This window comes from Scyliorhinus torazame, chromosome 7 (assembly GCF_047496885.1).
Source record: "Scyliorhinus torazame isolate Kashiwa2021f chromosome 7, sScyTor2.1, whole genome shotgun sequence".
NCBI classification, from domain to species: Eukaryota; Metazoa; Chordata; class Chondrichthyes; order Carcharhiniformes; family Scyliorhinidae; genus Scyliorhinus; species Scyliorhinus torazame.
Genome location: NC_092713.1, coordinates 46,696,653 through 46,723,463, shown reverse-complemented (window position 1 = coordinate 46,723,463; position 26,811 = coordinate 46,696,653). Strand labels below are relative to the sequence as shown.

The following is a 26,811-nucleotide window of genomic DNA, read 5'->3' as shown; positions in this document are numbered from 1 at the left end:
TGTCCTTCATTGCTAGAGGGATGGAGTTTAAGACTAGGGAGGTTCTGCTGCAGTTAGTGAGGCCACACTTGGAATATTGTGTTCAGTTTTGGTCTCCTTACTTGAGAAAGGACGTACTGGCACTGGAGGGTGTGCAGAGGAGATTCACTAGGTTAATCCCAGAGCTGAAGGGGTTGGATTACGAGGAGAGGTTGAGTAGACTGGGACTGTACTCGTTGGAATTTAGAAGGATGAGGGGGGATCTTATAGAAACATATAAGATTATGAAGGGAATAGATAGGATAGATGCGGGCAGGTTGTTTCCACTGGCGGGTGAAAGCAGAACTAGGGGGCATAGCCTCAAAATAAGGGGAAGTAGATTTAGGACTGAGTTTAGGAGGAACCTCTTCACCCAAAGGGTTGTGAATCTATGGAATTCCTTGCCCAGTGAAGCAGTAGAGGCTCCTTCATTAAATGTTTTTAAGATAAAGATAGATAGTTTTTTTTAAGAATAAAGGGATTAAGGGTTATGGTGTTCGGGCCGGAAAGTGGAGCTGAGTCCACAAAAGATCAGCCATGATCTCATTGAATGGTGGAGCAGGCTCGAGGGGCCAGATGGCCTACTCCTGCTCCTAGTTCTTATGTTCTAGGTAACCACAGCTGCAGCCTCTGTCCTACCAAACTCTTCCAGGACAGAGCCCTGCTGTGGCTTCTGTTCTGAAATTGAATTTCACCCCCTTTGACTGTGAGCAGCCTCTAACTTCACAGCTGAAGGCTATTTCAAATGAGGAATTAGCCTTGTTAATTGTGAGAGCACTTCACGCTCCTCAATTCTCATGTGCCTCCTCGAGTACACACGGGTCATGCATCAGAGGATGATTAGTGCATTGCATGTCCAATAACCGTTGATGCCTGAGCAATGACCCTGTACTCTTGGAGGGTCAGCACTATCGAGGCAGCTGTCACCAATCAAACACGAAAGAGCAGGGTTTCAACACGGGGGATCCTCTTGTGACCAAAGGGAAAGTGTGGATAAACGGAGGGCAGATGAGCACGTCCTCCCTTATGTCCCTGGCAGAGGTCTGGGTTCTAGGCTCCCGATATGTCCGGGGGTGAGTGTGCACAGCAATGTTTGCCAGTACAACTGGCTCACTGGATGGCACTCAGAGAAGGCAGGACATGTAAGGACATGGGAGGCTTGGGGGATTTGATGATCCTGATCTGGAAGCCCCAAGTGATGGTCGGTCTCTCTCCTTCTCCAGTTCCTTCCAGTTATAAGTATGCTTGCTAGAGTGGATCCCGCGGAATTACCATTGCTTTGCTTATGCCAGCCGAGCTAGGCGGATGCCGTAGAAGGCAGCAGTGACAACGCAGACTGGATGCGGCCTTCCAATGTTCAGATGGCTACCACACACACCCCGAAGACCCAGTCGCCAATCAGGACAGCACGGTAGCATTGTGGATAGTACAATTGCTTCACAGCTCCAGGGTCCCAGGTTCGATTCCGGCTTGGGTCACTGTCTGTGCGGAGTCTGCACATCCTCCCTGTGTGTGCGTGGGTTTCCTCCGGGTGCTCCGGTTTCCTCCCACAGTCCAAAGATGTGCAGGTTAGGTGGATTGGCCATGATAAATTGCCCTTAGTGTCTAAAATTGCCCTCAGTGTTGGGTGGAGTTACTGGGTTATGGGGATAGGGTGTGGAGGTGTTGACCTTGGGTAGGGTGCTCTTTCCAAGAGCCGGTGCAGACTCGATGGGCTGCATGGCCTCCTTCTGCACTGTAAATTCTATGTAGGACAAGGAGGGACCCTGAAGGGGAGGCCAGCAACTGCCCAAGGTGTACAGGTGTCGTTGGCCATTCAATGAGCTGACGGACACTATATGCAGCAAAAGACTGTGCCTCAGCAGAGACTGTGCGGCATCTGTGCCACGTCCTCGCCGAAATGGCATTCTGTGGAGGAGGATATCACTGGCTCCCAGGGGCTGTGAAGGTCACTGCAGCCCTAAACCTCTATGCCACCGGGTCATTCCTGGACTCGAGCAGGGGCCTGTGTGGCATATCCCAAGCTTCAGCCCACAGGTGCATCTGGGAGCTGACGGATACTCTGTATGCCCTGGCATCAGACTATATCACCTTCAAGTTGAACCATGCCCACCAAGATACCCGGGCTGCAGGTTTTGTTGCCATTGCTGGGATGCTCGAGGTCCAGGGGTGATCGATGGCACGCCTGTCACTCTGCAAGCACCTGGGCACAGGGAGTGCCCTATATTAACAGGAAGGGGTTCCACTCCCTGAAGGTTCAGAACACCGATCACTGCCTCTGAATCATGCACATGTGTCCATTACCTGTGGAAGTGTGCATTACAATGACATCCTGGGGCATTCAGAGATCCTGGTGTGTTTGAGGTCTACCCCAGCATGAGGGGCTGGTTTGTGGGGGACAAGGGATACCCGCTGAGGTTATGGCTGACTGATGCGGAGGTTTGTGATTGAGGCGGAGGGTCGATACAATGAGGCCCACATTGCCACCACTGTTGTCATTGCACAATGCACAGGCTGCTCAAGATGTGGTTCCGATGCTTTGACCGCTCTGGCGGTGCCTTGCAGTACACCATCCAGAGGGCCTTCCACTTTGTGGTGGTCAGCTGTGCCCTCCACAATCTGGCACAGCAGTGGGTGGAGCGACATGCTTTAAAAAAAATAAATTATTTAAAAAATATATTTAGAGTACCCAATTCTTTTAAGGGGCAATTTAGTGTGGCCAATCTATCTATTCTGCACATCTTTGAATTATGGGGATGAGACCCACGCAGACAAGGGAGGAATGTGCAAACTCCACACGGACAGTGACCTGGGACTGGGATCGAACCCGGGTCCTCAGCGCCATGGGGCAGCAGAGTAACCACTGCGCCACCGTGCTGCATGTGGAGCGACAGGCTGAAGGAGGAGGAGGAGAAGATGGAGGGACATGCGGCCTTGACTGAGGAGGAAGATGAGGCCATCCAGAAGGACCTAGAGGACAAGGAGGAGCTGGAGGATTGAGGACAGGCGGCGGCAAGGGTCCGACATGCCAGGAGGACCAGGGAGGCCTTCATTGTCTCCAGATTCTCCTGTGTCCATCAGCTCAACAGCCCCCTTCCCCACCATTTCCCTCCCTCCACTTCAATCCCCTCCCCCGCCATCCCACCGCCCTTTCCCCGACCACCCTGTTTCCCCTTGCGAAGATCTGTATAGCATCATTCCAGGGTAATGGGCCTATATTGGCACTGTCAGTGGGTCACCATACAAGGCAGAAGAGTGATGATATCTTGTTGTGAGGGAAGCTCTGGAGCCCTCAGCTTCTGCTAAATTCTGACTCCTGTCTTTCTGCTGACAGCGCACTCACACCTATCCTCTGAATGGGGTCTGCATCGGGGGCTTTTGGCCCACTGTGTGTTGGGGGGGGGAAGGGGGCAAGGAGTAGGGCACCAGTGGGCCGGGGTGTTGGCAGGCCCACTGCAAAGCTTAACGTGAGAGAGGCTCCACATGTATGAGGCGTGATATGTTTTAATAGTGAACATTGCTGCCTCATAGCGCCAAGGACCCAAGTTCAATTCTAGCCTTCAGTGGCTGTGGAGTTTGCACTTTCTCCCCGTCTGCACGTGTTTCCTCCGGGTGCTCAGATTTCCACCCACAGTCCAAAGATGCGCTGGTTAGGTGGATTGGTCATGCATCTTAGAGTCCAAAAGGTTAGGTGGGGTTACTGGGTTATGCGGATAGGGTGGGACGTGGCCTAGGTAGGGTGCTCTTTTGGAGGGTCAGAGCAGACTTGATGGGCTAAATGCCATCCCCCCATCGACTTGGCACTTTCCTGTTTATTATGGGCTAACTTCTCCTACGGGGAGAAAGAGAGAGCATTGTCAGTCGCACAATTGATGGGTCGTGGTGTCTATAGCAGGTGGCATATGTGGGCACCACACCAGGAAATTAAGAAGTTGTGCTGCAGGTTCTGAGGAACAAGCACGAAGATCAGATGTGGGAGGGAGCAAGGTGTCAGCCAGTTGATTGGGGCGAGGGGGTATTAGGTTTTTGGGGTGGCAGGCGGAACTGATGCCAGGAGAGAGGCCCTATCCTTGCAGCTCATTGGTCTTCTTCCAACATTGGATGGTGGTTCTCCTGTCATGCTGTCCGCACTGACAATCCCTGCCACTGACTCCCAGGCGACATTGCTGACCCTGTTGCTTGTCCCCCAAACCCCTCGGGGTCAAAGAGTGCCTCGCCTGTCATCCACAGCATCGAGAGGCCTTGTGAGGTTGGCATCCCCAAAGTGAGGAGCAGGTCTGCGAGCTATCATGCTTGTGTGTTGTCTGGGAGGAAGTGATGAGGAGGTGCTGAAAAGCAGCTCTCCTTTGTTAGCGGCGAGTTGCTGAGCTGTGAGCCGTGCAAATCAAATGGTGAGGGAGCCAGTAAAGCCAAGAATCTCGTGGGAGCTCATTTTTGGCACAAAATGCTGTTGATTACAGGCCGTGATCCTGCCAGTGTGACCATTGCAAAACCCCCCACCAAACCCGCCCAAATTCGGACTTTAAGTCGAGTCCGCTGAATCGTGCCCTTTATCGCTTTTGTCATCATGGAGCCCTGGATTTTTTTTTTACTCTACCTTGTAGGAGTCTATCTTGGACTATACCCAAACTATCACCTCTTTAAAGGCGGCCCATTGTTCAATTACAGTTTTACCAGCCAATCTTTGATTCCAATTTATCTGGGCCAGATCCATTTTCACCCCATTGAAGTTTACACCCGCCCACTCCTGCCAATTAATTATTTTTACCCTGGATTGTTCTCTTTCCTTTTCCACAACCAAACTAAACATAATGATGCAATGGTCACTGTCCCTTAAATGCTCCTCTACCAACACTCAATCCATTTGACCTATCTTATTCCCAAGAACTAGATTCAGTAATGCCTTCTTTCTCGTTGGACTGGAAACATAGGAATTCTCCTGGGAACACTCTAGAACTCTTGCCCCTCTCTGCCCGTACACTATTACTATCTCAGTCTATATCAGGATAATTAAAGTCACCTATTAGAACTCCTCTATAATCCTGTGCATCTGTACAGTTGCCTTGCTTTACGTTGGTTACTCTTGTATGTGCCAATATATATCGACATTGATATATTGCAGACTAAGTAGTAAAAATGAATTGGTGTAATGCTTCTGAGTCATACCTCTGTACAGTAGGCACAAATGCTCTATTTAAAAAAAGCAGAATGCAGATGGACAGTAACAGCACTGTTTTTGCATGGTGTTCTAACCCCAAAACTGAGTTAGTTTTCTCACCCATTAAAAATCTTTAAGCCAGCAGGGCTTATTACCAGGTAATAAATTCTTATATAGCATGTTTTGATCCTAGAAGTAAAAAAGAAATGTCTACTGCATCCTCTCCTATTATCTTACAGTAAATAAGATTGGATACGTGCCTGGTAACTTGAGCACAAAAGTGAGTCTGACACCAGAGCAACACTAAAGAAATATGGAGCTGTTGAAGGTGCCATTCTTCTGAAGGGACATTAAACAGAGACCCCATCTGCTCTCTAAAATGACGGTAAAATATCTCATGGCATTACTGAAAGAGTAAGGAGGTTATCCCTATGTCCTAATCGATGCTTTCACCTCAACCAAAATCATCAGAACAGATCATATGAACATTAATTTTGCTATTAGTGGGACTTACCCACAAGTGGCTGCCAAGCACTTTGGGACATCCTAAGGTTGTAAAAGGTGCCATATAAATGCAATTTCTTTCTACCTTACTAGAGGGAAGGTATTTAGAAGTAATAGAAAAATATGAACGCGTGGTATGGAATAATTACAGTCAATGCAGTTTTACATTATGCAGTGAAAATTATAGTACCTGTATCCATCGATGAAGCTAGCATTGATGTAATCAGAGCCCTCAACTCCTCGGATTGGCTGCAGGCAAACCCGCGTGGACTCATATGGCATGATGTTCACTAGTCGGTTCTTAAACTTGTTACATGGGAGATTGGCACTGATGAATCGTGAGGTATGTGCTTTGGAGTTTGCCAAGCGCTGCAAATACACAATAAAATGTGTCAGCCCAAAAAATGTGACATGGGTTGGCTTTGAATTTAAAGCAGAGACAGGCCACCCAGCCCAACACGTCTTTGGGTGATTATGCTCTGTAAGTGTTACTAAAGCATTCCTCGTTACATGCAAAATTGGGAAATTATAAAAATCCTACAACATATCTGGGAATACAATTACAAGGCCACTCTTCAGAATTATAGAATTTTTTGACAGAGAGTTGCTGAAGCAGAAATCAGAAATGTCCAAACTTAATCAGATGAAGTAGGAGTGAAAATGGAGCCTTAAGGGTAAACTTAAAAGTGATCAATTGCGAATGGAATATTGTTGGAAAAAACATTTTGTCTAAGTTTTTTGTCTTGCACTTACCAGGGCATTTGCATGAATACAATGCAAGGGAATTCAACAAACCTATGCTGTATGAGGAGAGGGTGCTGATTGGTTGGCAAATGGACTTTGATTGGTCGAGGCATTGACATTGAGAATGCACCAATTGATGGTGACTGACAGTTACCTGCTGAACATGATTTGACATTTAAACCAGGCAGCAAACCTCTGATTGGTCAAGTCATTGCCCTGAAGAATGAACCAGTGAATGGCTGTAATTTATTTTGTTTATCTGAAACAGGGGTAACATGTGTACATGTTCTGTCTGCAAAGAGCCCAACTGAATCTTAAGTTGGTTGCTAATGTAATTCTTAGGACTCTGAAGATTATTTAGCAAATGTTGTTCAATTACTGAATCACATCTAATTTTGAGGGTTCCGTCAGTCTTTTGGATGTACAGTCTACATGCCCAGCATCACACTGGCACTGACATTCATATGCTGCATTACTTCTTTGTATGAGAGACAGACACATCTTTTTGGCTTGCCAGCAGCATCCTGTAGTGGTGAATGCCGCTCATATTGCTGTTGCTTAGTAACAGCATGAAACAACTAGCTTCACCTATTGCTCAGATTTTTGAGATACTTTGAAGTACACTGGCCATTTTCGGGACTGAATGTGTTGGCGGTTCATGAGTCCATTCCACTGTTGCGACAGGCAAGATACAGACCATAGCCAAATGGCTTGTGCTTGCAAAATTGGTCAAGGCATTGCAGACAGAACATGTACACATGTTACCCCTGTTTCAGATAAACAAAATAAATTACAACCATTCACTGGTTCATTCTCCAGAAAATGCCTTGACCAATCAAAAATGGAGTGCATAACATTAGATGTGATTCAGTGATTGGCCAACATTTGCTAAATAATCTTCAGGGTGTTAAGAATTATGCTGACAACCAATTTAAGATTCAGCTGGGCTCTTTGCAGACAGAACATGTAGACACAGTGCACCTGTTTAACCTTAACAAAATAGGTGACAGCCATTTTTAGGTTCATTCTTCAGGGCAATGCCTGGACCAGAGTTAAGCTGCCTAGTTTAAATTTCAAACCATGCTTGGCAATTAACTGTCAGTCACCCTCAACAGGTGCATTCTCCATGGCAACACCTCTACCAGTGTCCACTTGTCAACTAATCAACATTCTCTTCTCATGCAGTACAGATTTGTTGATTTCCTTGCGCTGTATTCTTGCAAATGTCGTAATGGGTGCAAGGTGAAAAGCTTTGACTCTTTTTTTCCGGCAATACTCAAGTTCTGTACTGCCAAACGAATATTCGTTAATGGAATCTCAAAAATGAATTACAGCATTCAGTGCCTTGAATTTTAACAACAATATTAAATACCAAGGAAATTTAATGTGCTTGCATTATATTGAGTATGACAAAGATAAGTTAACTGGAATGATGGCCATTTCTGCTTTTTGTAATGTTGAATGTAAAGGAATACAATTTCACATAATAGAATTAAAAAAAAAAAATTTAGAGTACCTAATTATTTTTTTTTCCAATTAAGGGGCAATTTAGCGTGGCCAATCCACCTAACCTGCACATCTTTGGGTTGTGGGGGTGAAACCCACACAGACATGGGGGAGAAATTCGGACCTGGGTCCTCAAGTGTCGCAGTCCCAGTGCTAAGCACTGCGCCACATGCCGCCCTCCATAGCAGGATTTAAAGGGTGTTTCCAGTGGCATTTTGACCATGTAGTTATTTCAATGGAAAATATGAATAAGCCAACTTCTCTCTATTAGCTAATATAATGCTCAAAAGTTCCAAATGCCAGTTATTGCAGTAATATTTTTTATTCTCCTACTTTTTCACATTTTCTCCCAAATTTACACTCACCAACAATAACCAATAATCAGTAAAAAATGTCAATCCCCATATCAATAACAACGATCCCATCCTCCCACCAAACCTCAAACATTCGCCCGCATGTTCACATAAACAAATGACAAAAAGGAATCAGGAATCACCCATAGGGAATTCAACAAACACCGCCCCCCCCTAACTAATGTTCGGTGTTATCCAATTCTTGAAAGTGCATAATGAATAATGTCCATGAATTGTAGAACCCCTCCATCCTTCCCCTCAGTTCAAACTTAACCTTCTCAAGAGTCAAGAATTCTAACAAGTCCCCCTGCCACGCCAGGGCACAGAGTGGAGAGAGTGCTCTCCAACCTATCAGGATCTGCCTTCGAGTGATCAACGAGGCGAAGGCTACAACATCTGCCTCCGCACCCGTTTCCAACCCTGGCTGGTCCGACACCCCGAATATGGCCTCCTGGGGGCCCGGGTCCAGTTTCACGTGCACCACTTTAGAAATTACCCGAAACATCTCCATCCAGTAATCCTCTAGCTTTGGACAGGACCAAAACATATGAACGTGATTAGTGGGGCCCCCCCGCAACGTTCACACACATCTTCTACTCCTTCAAAGAATCGGCTCATTCTCGTCCTCGTGAGGTATGCTCTGTATCAGCCCCAACCTCGTGCACGACGTGGAGGCATTCACTCTCCGGAGCACCTCACACCAGAACCCCTCCTCCACAACCTCTCCCAACTCTTCCTCCCACTTTGCTTTGATCCCTTCCAGTGGTGCCTTCTCCTCTTCCAAAATAGCCCCGTAAACCGTTGACACTATCCCCTTCTCCAGTCCCCCTGTCGTCAGCACCTCCTCCAGCAATGCGGAGGCCGGCTCCTCCGGGAAGCCCTGTAACTCCTTTGTGGCAAAATCTCGAACTGCATGTATCTAAACCTTTCCCCCTGCTCCAGCCCATACTTCGCTACCAGCTCCTTCAGTCCTGCAAACCGGCCCCTTAGAAACAAATCTTGTTGTGTCTTAATCCCCTTCCCCTCCCATTTCCGAAAATTTCCATCCCACCTCTCTGGCTCAAATCTGAGGTTCCCCCAAATCGCATTTCCCTTGACCCTGCCCCCAACCCGAAGTGTTGGCAAAACTGCCTCCAAATTCTCAATGAAGCTATTATTACCGGACTCGCTGAGTACTTCCCCGGGGCTATCGGGAGCGGCGCTGTTGCTAGTGCTTTCAATCCCGACCCACTGCACAAACTCTCCTCCATTCTGACCCACTGGGAATCAACCCTTCTAACCCAGCTCCGCAACTTCTCCACATTCGCCGCCCCGTAGTAATACATCAGGTTCGGAAGACCCAAACCCCTTGCCTGCCATCCCCTCTGTAGCAGAACCTTTCTAACTCTGGCCACCTTCCCTCCCCATATGAATGAGGTAATCCTTCCCTCAATCTCTCTGAAAAAAGCCTTTGGCAGGAAAATCGGCAGGCAGTGAAGAATAAACAGAAATCGCGCAACACGTTCAGTTTAACTGCTTGTACCCGACCCGCCAGTGACAAAGGGAGGCCATCCCACCTTGCCAGATCAGCTTTCACTCTCCCCGCCAAACTAGAAATGTTGTACCTGTGGAGCCCTCCCCACTCCCGGGCAACCTGCACTCCCAGGTATCTAAAGTGAGTCCCTGCTCTACTGAATGGCAGCCCCCCACCCCTGGCCGAGACACCACAAAATACTCACGCTTGTCTAGATTTAGTTTGTACACCGGGAAAGACCCAAACACTCAAAGCAGCTCCAATATTCCCCCTATCGACACACTCAGTTCCGACACGTATAACAGCAAGTCATCGGCATATAAGGACACCCTGTGCTCTATCACCCCCCCCGCACTATTCCTTTCCATACCCCAAAACTTCTCAATGCGATGGCCAATGGCTCAATCGCGAGTGCAAACAATAGGGGGGGACACAGGACATCCCTGCCTAGTCCCACGGTGGAGAGAAAAGTATCTCGAGCTGATGTTGTTTGTGCGGACACTCGCCCGTGGCTCCTTTTATAGTAGCTTTACCCAGTTCACAAATCTTGGTCCAATCCCAAACCGCTACAGATCTGCCATCAAGACTCCCATTCTACCCGGTCAAACGCCTTCTCAGCGTTCAATGCCACAATCACCTCTGTTTCCTTCCCCTTGCCGGTGCCATAACGACGTTCAATACCCTTCTAATGTTTGAAAAGAGCTGCCTCCCTCTCACGAACCCCGTCTGATCCTCCCCTGTTACCTTCGGAAGGCACTCCTCCAGCCTACCTGCCAGTACCGTCGCCAATACTTTTGCATCCACATTCAGAAGTGATATGGGCCTATACGACCCACATTACGTTGGATCCTTATCTTTTTTTAGCAACAGGGAAATCGATGCCTGCCCCAAAGTTTGTGGCAACACCCCCTTCCCTATCGCCTCTTCAAACATCCCCACCATCAGGGGTGCCAGCTTATCCTTGAATTTTTAATAATATTCCACCGGAAACCCATCCGGCCCTGCCACCTTCCCCGACTGCATCCTCCCAATCCCATCCTTTGTCTCCTGCTCCACTATCGCTCCTTCTAATGTAGCCCTGTCCCCCTCCCCTAACCTCGGGTACTCCAACCCATCTAGAAATTCCTGCATCTCACAATCTCCCCCAGGTGGCTCTGACCTGTACAACCTTTCAAAATTCCTCTAAAACCTTGTTAACCAGATCCGGAGCCACTACCTTATCCTATTCCCTGCCCTATCCCCCACCTGCACAATTTCCCTTGCCGCTGCTTCCCTCCGGAGCTGACCTGCTAACATACGCCTTATCTCCACTGCACCCCTTGTTCGTCTCAGTTGGCGCACCGCCTTCCTGGTAGATAGTCGGTCAAAGCTCACCTGTAGTTCCTTCCTCTTTTCCAGCTTTGCTGGGACCCCCATCCTCTGCATAGCTCCTATCTACCTCGAGTTACTGCAGTAATTTGAGTCGACCATGAATCTGCAGCATTTAGCCCCACCCTGACTGCTCACCTGAGGCAGCAACATAAACACCAACTTGTAAAACTTGACCAACAACTTCAAAGGAAGATGACAACTCAAATGCAGACATGAATACAGGTTTAATCACACCAAAAACACTCACTATCTGCATGTTTGTTTGGAAAGTATGCCAGCTTGATCTGTAAATGTTTCCCAATGTCATGATATGCAAACATGCAGCTAATGAACACATAGAATAGGACACAACCAATGAGCAGTCAGGACACTCAGGGGTGGTATCTCACTATAATAGGGATGAGGCACTCACACCCCACCTCTTTCCACAGACCAACATCTACAGAGTGAGACATGGTGTATCCTCAGCATCACAACCCAGCACATGGCTTAGAGCAAGGCTGGTTCAGTTAGACTGAGTTACTACATTTAGATTAGCAGAGAGTCGAACTCATTGAGAACTGTGCTAATAGTTCAATAAAAGACATTGAACTCACTTCAAAGTCTGGAGCATCTTTTACTCAAAACTGCATCAAGTGGCAGCTTGTGTTATTCCAAATTACTCAACACAACATGATACCAGAAGTCTGTTCAATCTAGTTAGTTCAACTCAGCAAGATCCGTGACGACCAGCGAATGTATACCGGCACAATGGAAAAGATTCCATCTCCTCACCAGCACAGGACCTCCGGCAATCTCAGTGCCAACTGGCGGACATTCAAGCAGAAATGTCAGCTTTACGTCGAAGCATCAGACCTCAATGGTCCGTCTCATGCACGGAAGATAGCTATTTTCCTCACCACAGCGGGTGGTCACACCTTGGAAATATTCAACTCCTTTCACTTCGCCGAAGACCAGGACAAGACAAAGTTTCAGACCATCCTGGACAAGTTTGACCGCCACGGTGAGGTGGACACCAACAAAATCTTGGAGCGCTACATATTCAAGCAGCAATCGCAAGGTAAAGACGAATCCTTCAACTCATATTTAACTAACCTTAGACTGCTAATGCAATCCTGCAACTTCGGTTATATCACTGACTCCATGATCAGAGACCAAATCGTTTCTGGCGTTCACTCTGATCCTCTGAGAGAGCAGTTACTGAAGATCAAGCATATGACCCTGCCAGTCGCGATTGAAACATGCACAGTACATGAGCACGATGAAAATCGCTATTCCCAGTCCAAAATGGCAGAAAATGATAGACTAGCCTCCCACGAGGCGGAGAGTGTGCAGGCCATCTCCCAGATGCAGTGCCTCAACATTGATGAATGCTGCCATTTCGCAAGCTCTTCCCGGGGCCCGACGCATGCGCGATGCGAACGGGATAACGAAGCGGCCGAAACCCGCACGGAGCGTCAGGACACCGACGTCATTGAACTGTGGCACCGCCCATTTAAAGAAACACTGCCCTGCAAGAGGCAGACGCTGTTTAAACTGCGGGAAGCCAGGCCACTATGCAGCCCTGTGCAGATCTGCACCACCAGTCAGGAACCACGCTCCCAATTCCGACGATGGCGCATCCGGCGTGTGCAACAACACCTCCAGGATTCTGATCCCGGTAGTGCAACGGATCCAGATGATGAATGCCTGGACAACGTCTACCGTGTGGGCATTATTACAACGTGTGAACATGCCACACCAGATTCATCGCAAGTCCAGCCAATCCGAGCTGTGGATTCTGAGGACGAATGGCGAGCAGTGATGAAGGTTAACCACTGCCCCATCCAGTTCAAGCTGGACACAGGTGCCTCTGCCAACCTCCTCTCACAGGCAGACTTCAGACGCATTAAGAAGCCCCTCACTTCCAGCTGCCTGCAAGCTCCTGGATTACAACGGGAATGCCATCAGGCCACTGGGGGGATCCTGCCATCTGCACACATCCAACTGACACACACAAGCACGGTTACACTTTGAAATTGTTAAGCCGAACAGGGCATCCCTACTAGGTGCGCAAGCCTGCAAGCAGCTGAACCTCATTCAACTAGTTCATACCACGACATCCTCCCATGTGGATCTTCAGGCCGGCATTAGTGAGAGGCAGCATGGTTTTATGAAGGGGAGGTCGTGTCTCATAAACTTGATAAGAGTTTTTCGAGGAGTTCACAAAGATGATTGATGCAGGTAGGGCAGTGGATGTTGTCTATATAGACTTCAGTAAGGCCTTTGACAAGGTGCCTCATGGTAGACTAGTACAAAAGGTGAAGTCACACGGGATCAGGGGTGAGCTGGGAAGGTGGATACAAAACTGCCTAGGTCATAGAAGGCAGAGAGTAGCAATGGAAGGGAGCTTTTCTAATTGGAGGGCTGTGACTAGTGGTGTTCCGCAGGGATCAGTGCTGGGACCTTTGCTGTTTGTAGTATATATAAATGATTTGGAGGAAAATGTAACTGGTCGGATTAGTAAGTTTGCAGACGACACAAAGGTTGGTGGAATTGGGGATAGCGATGAGGACTGTCCGAGGATACAGCAGGATTTAGATTGTTTGGAGACTTGGGCAGAAAGATGGCAGATGGAGTTTAATCCGGACAAATGTGAGGTAATGCATTTTGGAAGGTCTAATGCAGGTAGGGAATATACAGTGAATGGTAGAACCCTCAAGAGTATTAAAGTCATGTTGCAGCTGTATAGAACCTTAGTTAGGCCACACTTGGAGTATAGTGTTCAATTCTGGTCGCCACACTACCAGAAGGATGTGGAGGCTTTAGAGAGGGTGCAGAAGAGATTTACCAGAATGTTGCCTGGTATGGAGGGCTTTAGCTATGAGGAGTGGTTGAATAAACTCGGTTTGTTCTCACTGGAACGACGGAGGTTGAGGGGCGACTGATAGAGGTCTACAAAATTATAGACAGAGTGGATAGTCAGAGGCTTTTCCCCAAAGTAGAGGGGTCAATTACTAGGGGTCATAGGTTTAAGGTGCGAGGGCAAGGTTTAGAGTAGATGTACGAGGCAAGCTTTTTTACACAGAGGGTAGTGGGTGCCTGGAACTCGCTACCGGAGGAGGTGGTGGAAGCAGGGACGATAGTGACATTTAAGGGGCATCTTGACAAATACATGAATAGGATGGAAATAGAGAGATACGGACCCAGGAAGTGTAGAAGATTGTAGTTTAGTCGGGCAGCATGGTCGGCACGGGCTTGGAGGGCCGAAGGGCCTGTTCCTGTGCTGTACTTTTCTTTGTTCTTTGTATCGACGACATCCTCGCCCAGTATCCAGATGTGTTCAACGGGCTGGGCACGCTGCCGTATCGATACAAGATTCTGCTACGACCTCATGCCAAGCCAGTGGTCTACACACCACGACGTGTCCCTGCTCCACTGAGAGAGTGCCCGAAGACACAGCTCAAGGATCTTCAGCAAAACGGCATCATATCCAAGGTCACCGAACCGACTGACTGGGTCAGCTCGATGGTGTGCGTAAAGAAGCCTTCGGGGGACCTGCGCATCTGCATTGATCCCAAGGATCTCAATAAGAATATCATGTGGGAACACTACCCCATCCCGAAGCGGGAGGAACTCACGAGTGAGATGGCACGTGCGCGCTTCTTCACCAAATTGGATGCATCACAGGGATTTTGGCAAATCCAGCTGGAAGAGTACAGCAGAATGTTCTGCACCTTCAACATGCCTTTTGACAGATACTGCTACAATCGCATGTCATTTGGCATCATCTCGGCATCGGAGATATTCCATCACATCATGGGGCAGATGATGGAAGGCATTGAAGGGGTTTGTGTGTACATGGATGACATAATCATATGGTCCACAACCCCTGAAGAACAGGTGTCCCGTCTCCAGAAGGTATTCCGCCGTGTACATGCCAACGGCCTAAAGTTAAACAGGTCCAAATGTTGTTTTGGCACATCGACGCTCAAGTTCCTAGGCGACCAGATCTCACAGCATGGTGTGTGCCCGGACACAGACAAAATCAAGGCCATCGAGGCGATGAAGGTCCCCCGAGGACAAAAAGGCGGTGCTGGGCTTCTTGGGTATGGTCAATCTTCTGGGCAAGTTCATTCCAAACATGGCCACACACACCATGGCCCTACGCAACATAGTGAAAAAGTCAACTGCCTTTGAGTGGAAGGCGGCACACCAGACAGAGAGGCTGGGGCAGAAAGTCAAGTTCATCACTACCCCAATCCTGGCATTCTTCGACCTGGACTGGGAGACAAAGATATCCACAGGTGCGAGTCAGGATGGCATCGGTGCGGTGTTGCTTCAACAAGATGACATCATCCTGGGCACCAGTAGCCACGCATCAAGGGCGATGAACCCCACTGAAACCAGATATGCTCAGATTGAGAAGGAGTGCTTGGGTCTTCTCACCGGCATCCTCAAATTTCATGATTATGACTACGGCCTGCCGACATTCACTGTCGAGACGGATCATAGTCCTCTGGTCCACATCATCCATAAGGACCTGAACGACATGACGCCTCGGTTGCAGAGAATGCGGCTTAAACTTAGGAGGAATGACTTCAACTTGGTGTACACACCTGACAAGGAGCTCATCATTGCTGATGCATTGTCCCACTCCGTCCCCTCACCCAGTGAGCCGCTGGAGATCATCCAGCACATCAAATCGCAGGTGCAGCTGTGTGCTAGCACTCTCCCGGCGACAGATGAGAAGGTAGTTCTCATCCGTGATGAGACAGCCAAAGACCCCATCTTGCAGTGCGTCACCCACAACCTCACCAATGGCTGGCAGGAAGAGCAGTGCCCATAATTTTACAATGTGAAGGACGACCTGACGGTGATTGATGGTATCCTCCTCAAGCTGGACAGGATTGTCATTCCGCTCAGTCTCCAGAGCTTGGTGCTGCGCCAGATTCATGAGGGACACTTGGGCGTCGGGAAGTGCAGATGCAGAGCCCGGCAAGCTGTCTACTGGCCCGGCATCAGCCAGGATATCACGAACATGGTCCTGAACTGTGCTATCTGTCAGCGGTTCCAGCCAGCGCAGAGCAAGGAGACGCTCCAACACCATGACATAGTGACCTCTCCGTGGTCCAAGGTTGGCATCGACCTCTTTCATGCGAATGGTCGAGACTACGTATTGATCAGACTATTTCTCGAATTACCCTAAGGTGCTGAAGCTCCCGGACCTCACCTCTCGGACCATCATCAAAGCCTGCAAGAAGACGTTCTCAAGGCATGGCATCCCAATCACCATCGTGAGCGACAATGGCCCGTGCTTTAACAGTCGAGAATGGTCCACGTTTGCCAGGTCATACAATTTCCAGCATGTCACCTCCAGTCCGCACTATCCGCAGTCCAATGGAAAAGTCGAGAAAGGGGTGCACATTGTAAAACAGCTCATCTGCACGGCCGCGGACTCTGCTTCCGGCATACACCTTGCACTGCTCGCGTACAGAGCGACTCCATTGTCCACTGGCATGTCGCCGGCTCAATTCCTGGTGAACAGGGACCTGCGGACGAAGCTTCCAGCCATACACCTGCCCAACCTGGATCACCTCCCGGTGCTGCAGAAGATGCAGCAGCTCAGAGACCATCAAAAGCAGGGCTATGATGCCCATGCCACCGATCTGGCCGTGCTATCCCTGGCAGTCACAGTCAGGATCAAGATACCGGATGGTGGGTGGTCTGCCCCGGCACGCGCCCCGCTCTTATGTTGTACGTATGGCTGATGGCTCCATCGTGCGAAGGAATCGACGGGCACTGCGCAAAGTTGCCTGCCCACAACCACTTTCTCCTCCATTTCCATACCAGCCTCTCCGAACTGGCGCCGGAATATGGCGACTAGGTGCTTTTCACAGTAACTTCATTTGAAGCCTTCTTGTGACAATAAGCGATTTTCATTTCATTTCATTTCATCTGTTGAATTGCCACCTCCTGATACCTCGCAGCACGAGGCCACCAGTCAGGCTTCCATCCCGCCTGTCAAGGCGCCGTCGTCCCCTCCACCACCTCTCCGGCGGTCGACCAGGATCAGACGCAAGCCTCAGAGACTAGACTTGTGAATGATTGTTTTGTTTGCTCTGTTCTGTGGTCCTCCGTCAATCACGTTAAACAGACTCATTCACATGTAAATACATTCACATACGCCAACAAAACATAAAAAAAAGGGGAGATGTCAAGATATGCAAACATGCAGCTAATGAACACATAGAATAGGACATGACCAATGAGCAGTCAGGACACTCAGGGGTGGTATCTCACTATAAAAGGGATGAGGCACTCACACCCCGCCTCTTTCCACAGACCAACATCTACAGAGTGAGACAGGGCGTATCCTCAGCATCACACCCCAGCACGTGGCTTAGAGCAAGGCTGGTTCAGTTAGACTGTGTTACTACATTTAGATTAGCAGAGAGTCGAACTCATTGAGAACTGTGCTAATAGTTCAATAAAACACATTGAATTCACTTCAAAGTCTGGAGCATCTTTTATTCAAAACTGCATCGAGTGGCAGCTTGTGTTATTCCAAATGACATAACACAACACCCAACATTTGGGTTCTTCAGTCATTTATAACCTACCGGTTATGAGAAAAACACCTAACTAAAACTCTGGTCATGTCACATAGCTATTACATAGTATCGGCAGCTCCAAAACCAGCTATTCGGTCCATGCTCCACATGCCTCCTCAATCTTCTTCATTGAATCATCGCCCATAGAAATATCTTTCTGCTCCTTTCTCCTTCATTTTAACTCAATTTAATATTTATCTCGATGCCTCTTAAATTCAATATGCTAATCACCTCAATCACTCTTTGTGATTCCTACGTTTTAACCAGTCTTTGAGTAAAGAAGTTTGTCTCATTTCTCTAGATCTGCCCTACAAAACCCTTTCATAATCATAAGCACTTATTTCAGCTCACCCCTCGGTCCTATTTTCCCATCGACAAACAAGCCTCAGCGACCCCCTTAACAGGGAGACACACCCTGGACCCCCAACTCAGTCATTTTCAAAGTCGGGGTCGCGACCCGCGGGTGGGTCGGGGGCGGGTACTGGGAGGTCCACTTAGCCATCCATCACGGCGTTCCCGATCGCGGGAATTAACGGGCAATGGCCACAGCAGCCAGCTTTTAAAAATGCCGGCGGCAAGCGGCTTTAAAAATGACAGCCACGACTGGCTTTAAAATCCGGGTGCGCCACGTATGCGTGCCCGCTCATCAGTGCACATGCCTGGAGCCCAGCAAGAAGTACCACTTCCACCTGAGGTCAGCACCATGACTCAGGAGAAGATCTTTTTTCAATTCATTGCAGTCTTCCTGCCTGAAGCGAGGCAGGCTGCAGGTCACGTGCCTCGAACACCGATGTCACGAGCTCTGGGCGGGATTGCGATTCCTCCATTTTGTCAGCAGCAAGCATGCAACAGGACTGAAAAATTTAAAATGGATCATTTTATAATAAGAAAGAGAGGGCCAGAGACACAAACAGGCCAGGGTCTCACACCTGCTGGAGTGAGTGGCTCCGGAGAATCCACAGCAGGACAGCAGTGGTGGTGTGAGCTGATCAGGAGAGTCCACAACAGGACAAAGCAGTGGTGGTGTGAGCTCCAGGACCTCTGGTGAACAACACATACAGAAATGTAACATTGAATGACAAAACAAGTGAGATCGTGAGGACCAAGCAGGCACTAAAGGTAAGTGAAAATGATGGGTCACGATGTTTGGGCGGCATGGGTTGTGAAAGTCAACTGGCATGGGTTGCAACGGTCGGTTGGCGTGGGCCCTGAAGTTTGGCCGGTCGGTAAAAATGGGTCCCCGGAAAAAAGGTTTTTAAAAACACTGCCCTAACTGAAGGAATCCTCAAAGTGACCCCTTAATAGAAGGCCCCTCACAAAATCCCCTTAACTGAAGGGACCCGCACAGTCACCTCCCTAACCTGAGGGACGCACTAACTAAAGGGGCCTCACACGGGAACCCCTGACTAAAGGACCCCCCCCCTGTAAAAGGGACCGCTGTCTGGAAGCTAGAGAGCAGTCCAGACAGGGTCAGTGTAAAGAATTACAGCTATTACACTTACCTGAAGGCTCCACGGGCCCATTCCTCAAAGGAGAACAGCTGTGACCTGTGTTTCAACCCCACAGATCCATTAGGTGCAATGCATTCATAACTTTCTAGTCATGGGCTGTGATTGACAGGTTCCACAAACCAGCCACAGCTTTGATTCATTCATTCCCCCTTCATGGATTGCAAGTGGTCAGGACTTTAATGAGGTAAGGGAGAGGGAGGGGGGGGGGGGGGGAGAAGAGAGACTTTGCCCCCGACGATGTCCCGGGCACTGATCTCCTTGATCCTGAAGCGGGACAAGGATCCCCTGCATTGTGGATCTTACAGACCGATTTCCTTGCTAAATGTAGATGCCAAGGTGCTGGCGAAGGTCTTAGCCACGAGGATTGAGGATTGTGTGCCGCAGATCATCCATGAAGACTAGACGGGGTTTGTGAAGGGGAGACAGCTGAACGCGAATGTGCGGAGGCTTTTGAACATTATCATGATGCCAGCGAGGGAGGGGGAGGCGGAGATAGTGGTGGCGATGGACGCTGAGAAAGCCCTCGATAGGGTAGAGTGGGGGTACCTGTGGGAGGTGAAGAGGTTCGGGTTTGGGGAGGGGTTTGTCAGGTGGGTTAGGCTGTTGTATGAGGTCCCGATGGCAAGTGCGGCCACAAACAGGAGGAGGTCTGAGTACTTTCGGTTGCACCGAGGGACGACGTCCTCCCTGCTCTTCGCACTGGTGATTGAACCCCTGGCTGTGGCACTGAGGTTCAAGGAACTGGAGGGGGTTGGTGCGGGGTGGGGAGGAGCACAGGGTGTAGCTTTATGCAGACGATCTGCTGCTGTATGTGGCGGACCCGGTGGGAGGAATGCCGGAGGTAATGAGAATTCTTAGGGAATTCGGGGACTTCTCGGGGTACAAGCTCAACATGGGGAAGAGCGAGCTGTTCGTAGTTCATCCAGGGGACCAGGAGAGGGGGATTGGTGAGCTCCCATTAAAAAGGGCGGAGAGGAGCTTCAGGTATTTGGGGGTCCACATGGCCAGGAGCTGGGGGGGCCTGCATAGGCTTAATTTTAAAAGGCTGGTGGAGCAAATGGAGGAGGAGTTCAAGAGGTGGGACGCGTTGCCGCTGTACTTGGCGGGTAGGGTGCAGTCAATTAAAATGACGGTGCTCCCAAGGTTTTTGTTCCTATTCCAGCGCCTCCACGTGTTTATCCCGAAGGTTTTTTTCAGGCGGGTTAACAGGAGTATAATGGGGTTTGTGTGGGCGCGAGGGACTCCGAGGGTGAGAAGGGTATTCCTGGAGCGGGGTAGAGATAGGGGGGGGACTGCCCAACCTCTGTGGGTACTACTGGGGCGCCAATGCGACGGTGGTGCGCAAGTGGGTGATGGAGGGGGCTGAATGGAATAGGCTGGAGATGGCGTCTTGTGAGGGTACGAGTCTGGGGGTGCTGGCAACGGCGCCGCTGCCGCTCCCTCCAAGGAGGTATACCACGAGCCCGGTAGTGGTGGCTGCCCTCAAAACTTGGGGGGCAGTGGAGGCGGCACAGGGGGTGAATTTGGGGCCTCAGCGTGGACCCCAATACGGGGGAACCACCGGTTCACCCCAGGAAGAACAGGTGGAGGGTTTTCGGGGTGGCACAGGGCAGGGATACGAAGGTTGGGGGACCTGTTTGTGGACGGGAAGTTCGCCAGCCTGGGTGAGCTGGAGGAGAAGTACGGGCTCCCCCCCGGGGAACACCTTCAGGTACTTACAGGTAAGGGCGTTTGCCAGACGGCAGGTGGTGGAATTCCCGCGGCTATTGCCACACACAGTACAGGACACGGTGCTCTCGGGGGGGTGGGTGGGAGTGGGGAAGATCTCGGAAACTTACCAGCTGGTGCAGGAGGAGGAGGAGGCCTCGGTGGTGGAGGTAAAAGAGAAGTGGGAGGAGGAGTTGGGAGAGGAAATTGAGGAAGTGACGTGGGCAGATGCCCTGGGGAGGGTGAACTCTTCCTCATCGTGCGCGAGGCTCAGCCTCATACAGTTTAAGGTGCTGCACAGGGCACACATGACCGGGACAAGGATGAGCTGTTTGTTTGGGGAGAGGACAGGTGTGTTAGGTGCTCAGGGAGCCCAGCAAATCACACCCATATGTTCTGGGCATGCCCAGCGCTGGAGGAATTTTGGAAGGGCGTAGCGAGGACGGTGTCGAGGGTGGTAGGATCCAGGGTCAAACCGGGTTGGGGGCTCGCAATATTTGGGGTGGCAGAGGAGCCGGGAGTGCAGGAGGCAAAAGAGGACAGAATTCTGGCCTTTACGTCCCTGGTAGCCCGGCGAAGGATTCTTCTTCAGTGGAAGGATGCGAGGCCCCCCAAGTGTGGAATCCTGGATCAGCGATATGGCAGGGTTCATTAAATTGGAGAGGGTGCAAATTCGCCTTGAGAGGGTCGGTACAAGGGTTCTTTAGGCGGTGGCAACCGTTCTTAGACTTTCTGGCAGAATGATAGACATTGGTCAATGGCAGCAACAGCTCGGGGGGGGTTACTTTATTATCGTTTTTGTTATTTACACTGGAGGGTCTGAGGGGGTGTATATACCTGTTGTGTTAAGTTGGGGTGTTAATGGGGGGTGGTATGGGGGGGTTGCTTTTCTAGATTGTGTTTTGTACTTAACCCTGTTGGGTTCTTTTTTTTCTCTCTAATTTTATGAAAACCTTTAATAAAAATTATTATTTTTTAAAAACGAGGTAAGTGCATTCCAATCGCCAGCTTGAGTGATTGGAATGCACATAGCGCTGGGAATGCATTTACTTCTCTTAGATATGGAGGGGGGGTCATATCACCTCCGTACTTGGGGGAAGTGGGGGCACACAGGCAATCTGGGGGTGGGGGGCCGTTTTGCGGTGTGGTTGTGGAGGGGCGGCTGCGGGACTTCGCTGTCAGGTTGCATAAATTTGCATGGCAAGAGATACAGAATTGCATCCTGATTTTCACTCCCAGGGGGATTGTAAATCGGTTGGAATTCTCCTCCGGTGGGACAACCTAGTCTCCCAAATGGAGAATTCACCCCACTGCGTTTAGCAACTCTGCTTGTCTTCACTACATAGAAATGCCTGACATTCAAAATATAACTAATTGTGCACAGTGGATTTTTCAGGGGTTAATACAATATGTATTATTTTAAATTGTCTGCAGACTATTGAATGTAGTTGAACCTTCATATACAAACCAATTTCCCAATGCTTACAAAAGTCTTCCAGACAGGCCCCCCCCCCCCCCCCCCCCCCCCATTATAAATGCGCCGCGGCAATTCAGCTTGTAGCAGCCTGCACAAAAACTGTACTTTGGGAACCAACAGTGCAAATAACTGCCTGAGTCCAATTTAATAAGACCCTTAGATGCACTAGGATGACACCAGAGTTGGAAAAAACTAGGACTGCATTTCAGTGGAGCAGAAAGAAAAAGGGGCCGAATACTTATACAAGTGCAAAAACATTTTGTGTGAGATGTGAGAGAGTGAAGATTATTACAAATTTAGAATTGTACTAGCTGCATAACGGTTGAGGATTTCATGTAGAGGGTTAAGTAAAATATGGAATGCATTACCCATGACTGTAAGCTGAGTTAATTGCTACAAATCAAGGCGAGTTAAACAAAAACATATATAAGATAGATAATCAAGCCCAGAGGCATTAAATAGTCACCGCCTGTACTGATATTCCTATGATGTTCGGATAACCTTTCTTGTTTTATTTTTCTTCAAAATATCAAACAGAACATGTTTAGGCATGGCCAGCATAGTGGTGAGAAGAGTGCAGGTTCAGGAATTCACTCTGTGACTTCCTTCTTCCCAGCCATTTTGCTGCAAAATGGAAAGAAAGGAGTTGGGGAGGAGGAAATAATCACAGAATGAATGAATGAATGAACACCAGCCCAGTTCTAGATCAAGCACTAGAAGTGAAGTGAGAACATTAAAAGGGTTGCAAATTATAAAATATTACACACTTAATATTTTCAATGTTTTTATCAAGACAAGCTGAGTGGCGACTTAAAGGGATCACACTAAATATAACAGCAATGTGTGAAACTTAAATGCAGCACTGACCTTGAATTCCAGCTCCATGGCCGAAACTGACTCAGCTGGTGGAACCTGGTCAAGTTTCTGTATATGAGCGATGAGACTTCTTGCTGGAACTTCTGTGTTTCCACATGTTGCTGCCTCGAGAAGGGCCTCATGAATGAAGATATACTGATCTTCAGTTTGTACCATGTAATTTCGCTGTGCTCTCATGCAGGTGACATGACCATAGATGTCAACTGTCTTCTCATGTTTAACTCGTTCTAGCATGGCATCAATTACAACAAAGCAGCCAGTTCGACCCACACCGGCACTGTGCGGAAAGAAAGCACATTCATCACGAAATATTAAATTATTTATGCAAAAGTGGTTGATCGAATTCCTTGAAAGAAACCTCTAAAAACATTTTTTTAAGAAAAAGGTGCCACGGTGCTTTAGATGTCAGCCATGGCTCAGCAGGCGAAATCTATCCTCTAAGGTCATGTGCGCAAGCCCTTCATTAGGCAAATGGGCACACAATCGAGGTTGACTCTTCAGTTCAGTAATGAGGGAGTACTGTAATGTTAAATCCACCACTTTTTGATTGAGATTTTATATCGAACCCCATCTTTTTGTTTGGGTTGGAGCTTTCCTAACTTTTATCTCAACCAACATCAAAACAGCGACTGGCCATCTATGTTGCTACTCTGCCGTGTATGAATTGCCTTAAGTAAAGTACTTCCCAAATTTCCCACTATGACTGATGTGAATGCTCAAAAGTTGGTCTAACCCCAGTCTGAGAGCTGTACCATGGGGGGGGGGGGGGGGGGGGGTTCGCGAAAGGAGGAGGAGTAGTTGTTGAGTGGGGGTTGTTCAGCAGGACCCGATAGTTTCGTACGCAACTATTTTTATGTGTGCAATGGCACCTCTGCACCAACCTCAGATATGTCTAACCAGGTCCCACACATACCATTGAGATGAATGACTGGGTTTGTTAAGAGATAACAATTAACGTCTGAGGAAATTGAGCTGCTCTTCTTCAAAATAGTGCCATGGAGTGGTTTTCCACCACTAGAGAGGGCAGTCAGGCATCAGTTTAATGCTTTACCTGAAAAATGGCACCTCCAACAGTGCAGCACTCCCTCAGTTCTGCACTAGAGTGTCAGCCTAAACTTAGGCCTCAAGTGCCTGAAATGGAACTTCAAACGGAGCTTGCACAAGCCTATGAGTGGCTACATTTCTTTTTTTTAATATAAATTTAGAGTACCCAATTCATTTTTTCCAAATAAGGGGTAATTTAACATGGCCAGTCCACCTACCCTGCACATCTTTGGCTTGTGGGGGCAAAACTCACGCAACACGGGGAGAATGTGCAAACTCCACACGGACAGCGACCCCGAGCCGGGATCGAATATGAGACCTCGGCGCCGTGAGGCAGCACAGCTAACCACTGCGCCACCGTGCTGCCCAGCTACATATCTAAAGTACTTCATTAGGTGTGAAGTGTCTGGGACATCTTGTACATTTGAGAAATACTGTAATTCATGCCACTTGATAGCAAAAAACAGTGGAGTGCAACTGGGTACAATGAAGCTTAAGGGTCCCAACAACATCTTCTGTGTTAAGCTGAAGATCTGTACTCCAGAGTTACTGGAGCTTCTAGCCAAGCTGCTCCAGGAGAGCTACAACACTGGCATATCTCAGCAAGTGAAAAATTGCCCAGGTTATATTCTGTCCACAAATCTAAAGTGACCAATTTTCATCCTGCCAGCTTACTCCCAAAAGTTATGGAAGGAGTTGTCCACAGTGCTATCAAGTGGCATTGACTCACCAATAACATGCTTACTAATTTTCAGTTTGGGATCTAACAGGTCCACTCAGCTCTAGACCTCATTACAGCCTTGGTTAAAGCATGGATACAAATGTTTGAGGATTCTAGAGATGAGGGGCGCGATTCTCCACTCCCGCGCCGGTTGGGAGAATCCCCTGGCGCGCCATTTTTCCCCGCGAAGCCGGTCCGGCGCCCTCCCGCGATTCACCCAAGCGGCGATAACGGACCCCGTTGAGTTCTGCGCGGCGCAGGCCGGAGAATCGCCCGGGACACCCAAAATGGCGATTCTCCGCTACACCCGCTATTCTCCGGCGCAGATGGGCTGAGCCGCCTGCCCAAAACGACGGCTTCCCGCGTGCGCTGACGACGCTGCATTCGCGACACACCCCTCGAGTTTCTCGCGGACCCGATCCTAGCCCATTTTCGGGCCCTGAATCGGTCGAGATCGGGGCCGTTTCGCGGCGTCGTGAACCCTGACGGCGTTCACAACGGTGTGGGCACTTAATCGCAGGAGCGGAGAATCGCGCCCGAGGTGAGAGTGACCGCCTTTGACATCAAGGCAGCATCCACCTTCAGTACTATTTTTCAATGAGGTCAGGAATGGGACTAGTCAGCCCCATTTGCAATTCCTCAAATAGCTAAAATCTACAATGTACGTAAGTCACACTCCCAGTGGTTTGGTCTTGTAGTGGCACTGGGAAGAGACAAGAGATCTAGTCCAGTGCACCAGACATAGGACTGACCAGTTCGCAGATTGTGGATGCCAACCCAAGATAACAGTGCAGAAAATGAATTGTAAAAGAGAGAAAAAGGTGAAAAAAGGGGGTCAGAAGCAATAAGTAGTGCTTTGGAGTGGGGATGGCAAGGGTGGGTGGTGAGCGATGTCTCTGTGAAAGGGTAAGAAGTTCAATGGGACACTGTGTCTCTGTGAACTGGACAGGTGTAAAGTGAAGTGAGTCTGGTATTGTCTGTTAAAAATCCAAAACGACAACACCAACACCAAACCCATTTGAGTATTGCCCACTGTAATTGTTTCTCCGGCACCCAAATGTATATTTACCTCCCCAGTCTCCACGCCCGCCCCTCCCCCCCCCCCCGCCCCCCCCAAACAGTCGCCTACTTATGTATTGTAACTAATTTTGCCACTTGTACAGAGTTGCTGCTGTTGAGCTGGTGCACAATACCCTACCATTTATTCTTTTTTATTTGTTACTTTATTTTTTATTATCACTTTTTTTTGGGTGTGTTTGGGTGTGCCCTTCTCGTCTATATATATATATATATATATATATATATATTTCTTATTCTGTGTGCATAACGGTAAATATACGTTGTTCAAAAACCCAATAAAAATATATTTAAAAAAAAATCCAAATACAGTATTACTTTGTCTTTCCTTTCTTTTTTTAAAGAGTAAAAACCTCTTGGTTGCAAAAAAGCAAAACAAAGTAAATGTTCAGCATTGCTGATCCGTGTACTCCTATAGTATTTAGTTATTATTTCAACCATTAGAGTTTGGAGTTAATCCTGAAGAAAAAGCCTGATGCAATACCTGAATGGGACTAAGGCTGAGTTTTGTCTGAAAACGCTGACTCAGTTCCTAGAAAGCTAAAAGTGAGCGCAAAACACAAATGGCTGGCAAATCCGTAATTTTTAAATACATTATGTATGAATGCCAAAATTATTCAATTCATGTTATAATAAAT

The 26,811-nt window shown here is 48.6% G+C and overlaps 1 protein-coding gene across 10 annotated transcripts in view; it reads right to left on the bottom strand.

Annotated features, from left to right (window-relative positions):
* ptprfa (protein tyrosine phosphatase receptor type Fa) overlaps positions 1-26,811 on the bottom strand; it is a 662,508-nt gene that overhangs the window by 48,549 nt on the left and 587,148 nt on the right. For all 10 annotated transcript variants that reach the window (XM_072510632.1, XM_072510637.1, XM_072510639.1 and 7 more), the window contains 2 exons: positions 23,323-23,608; positions 5,871-6,049 (listed from right to left, as the gene is read on the bottom strand). In XM_072510632.1, coding sequence (XP_072366733.1) covers positions 5,871-6,049; positions 23,323-23,608 — 465 coding nt within the window. The remainder of the gene's footprint in view (positions 1-5,870; positions 6,050-23,322; positions 23,609-26,811) is intronic.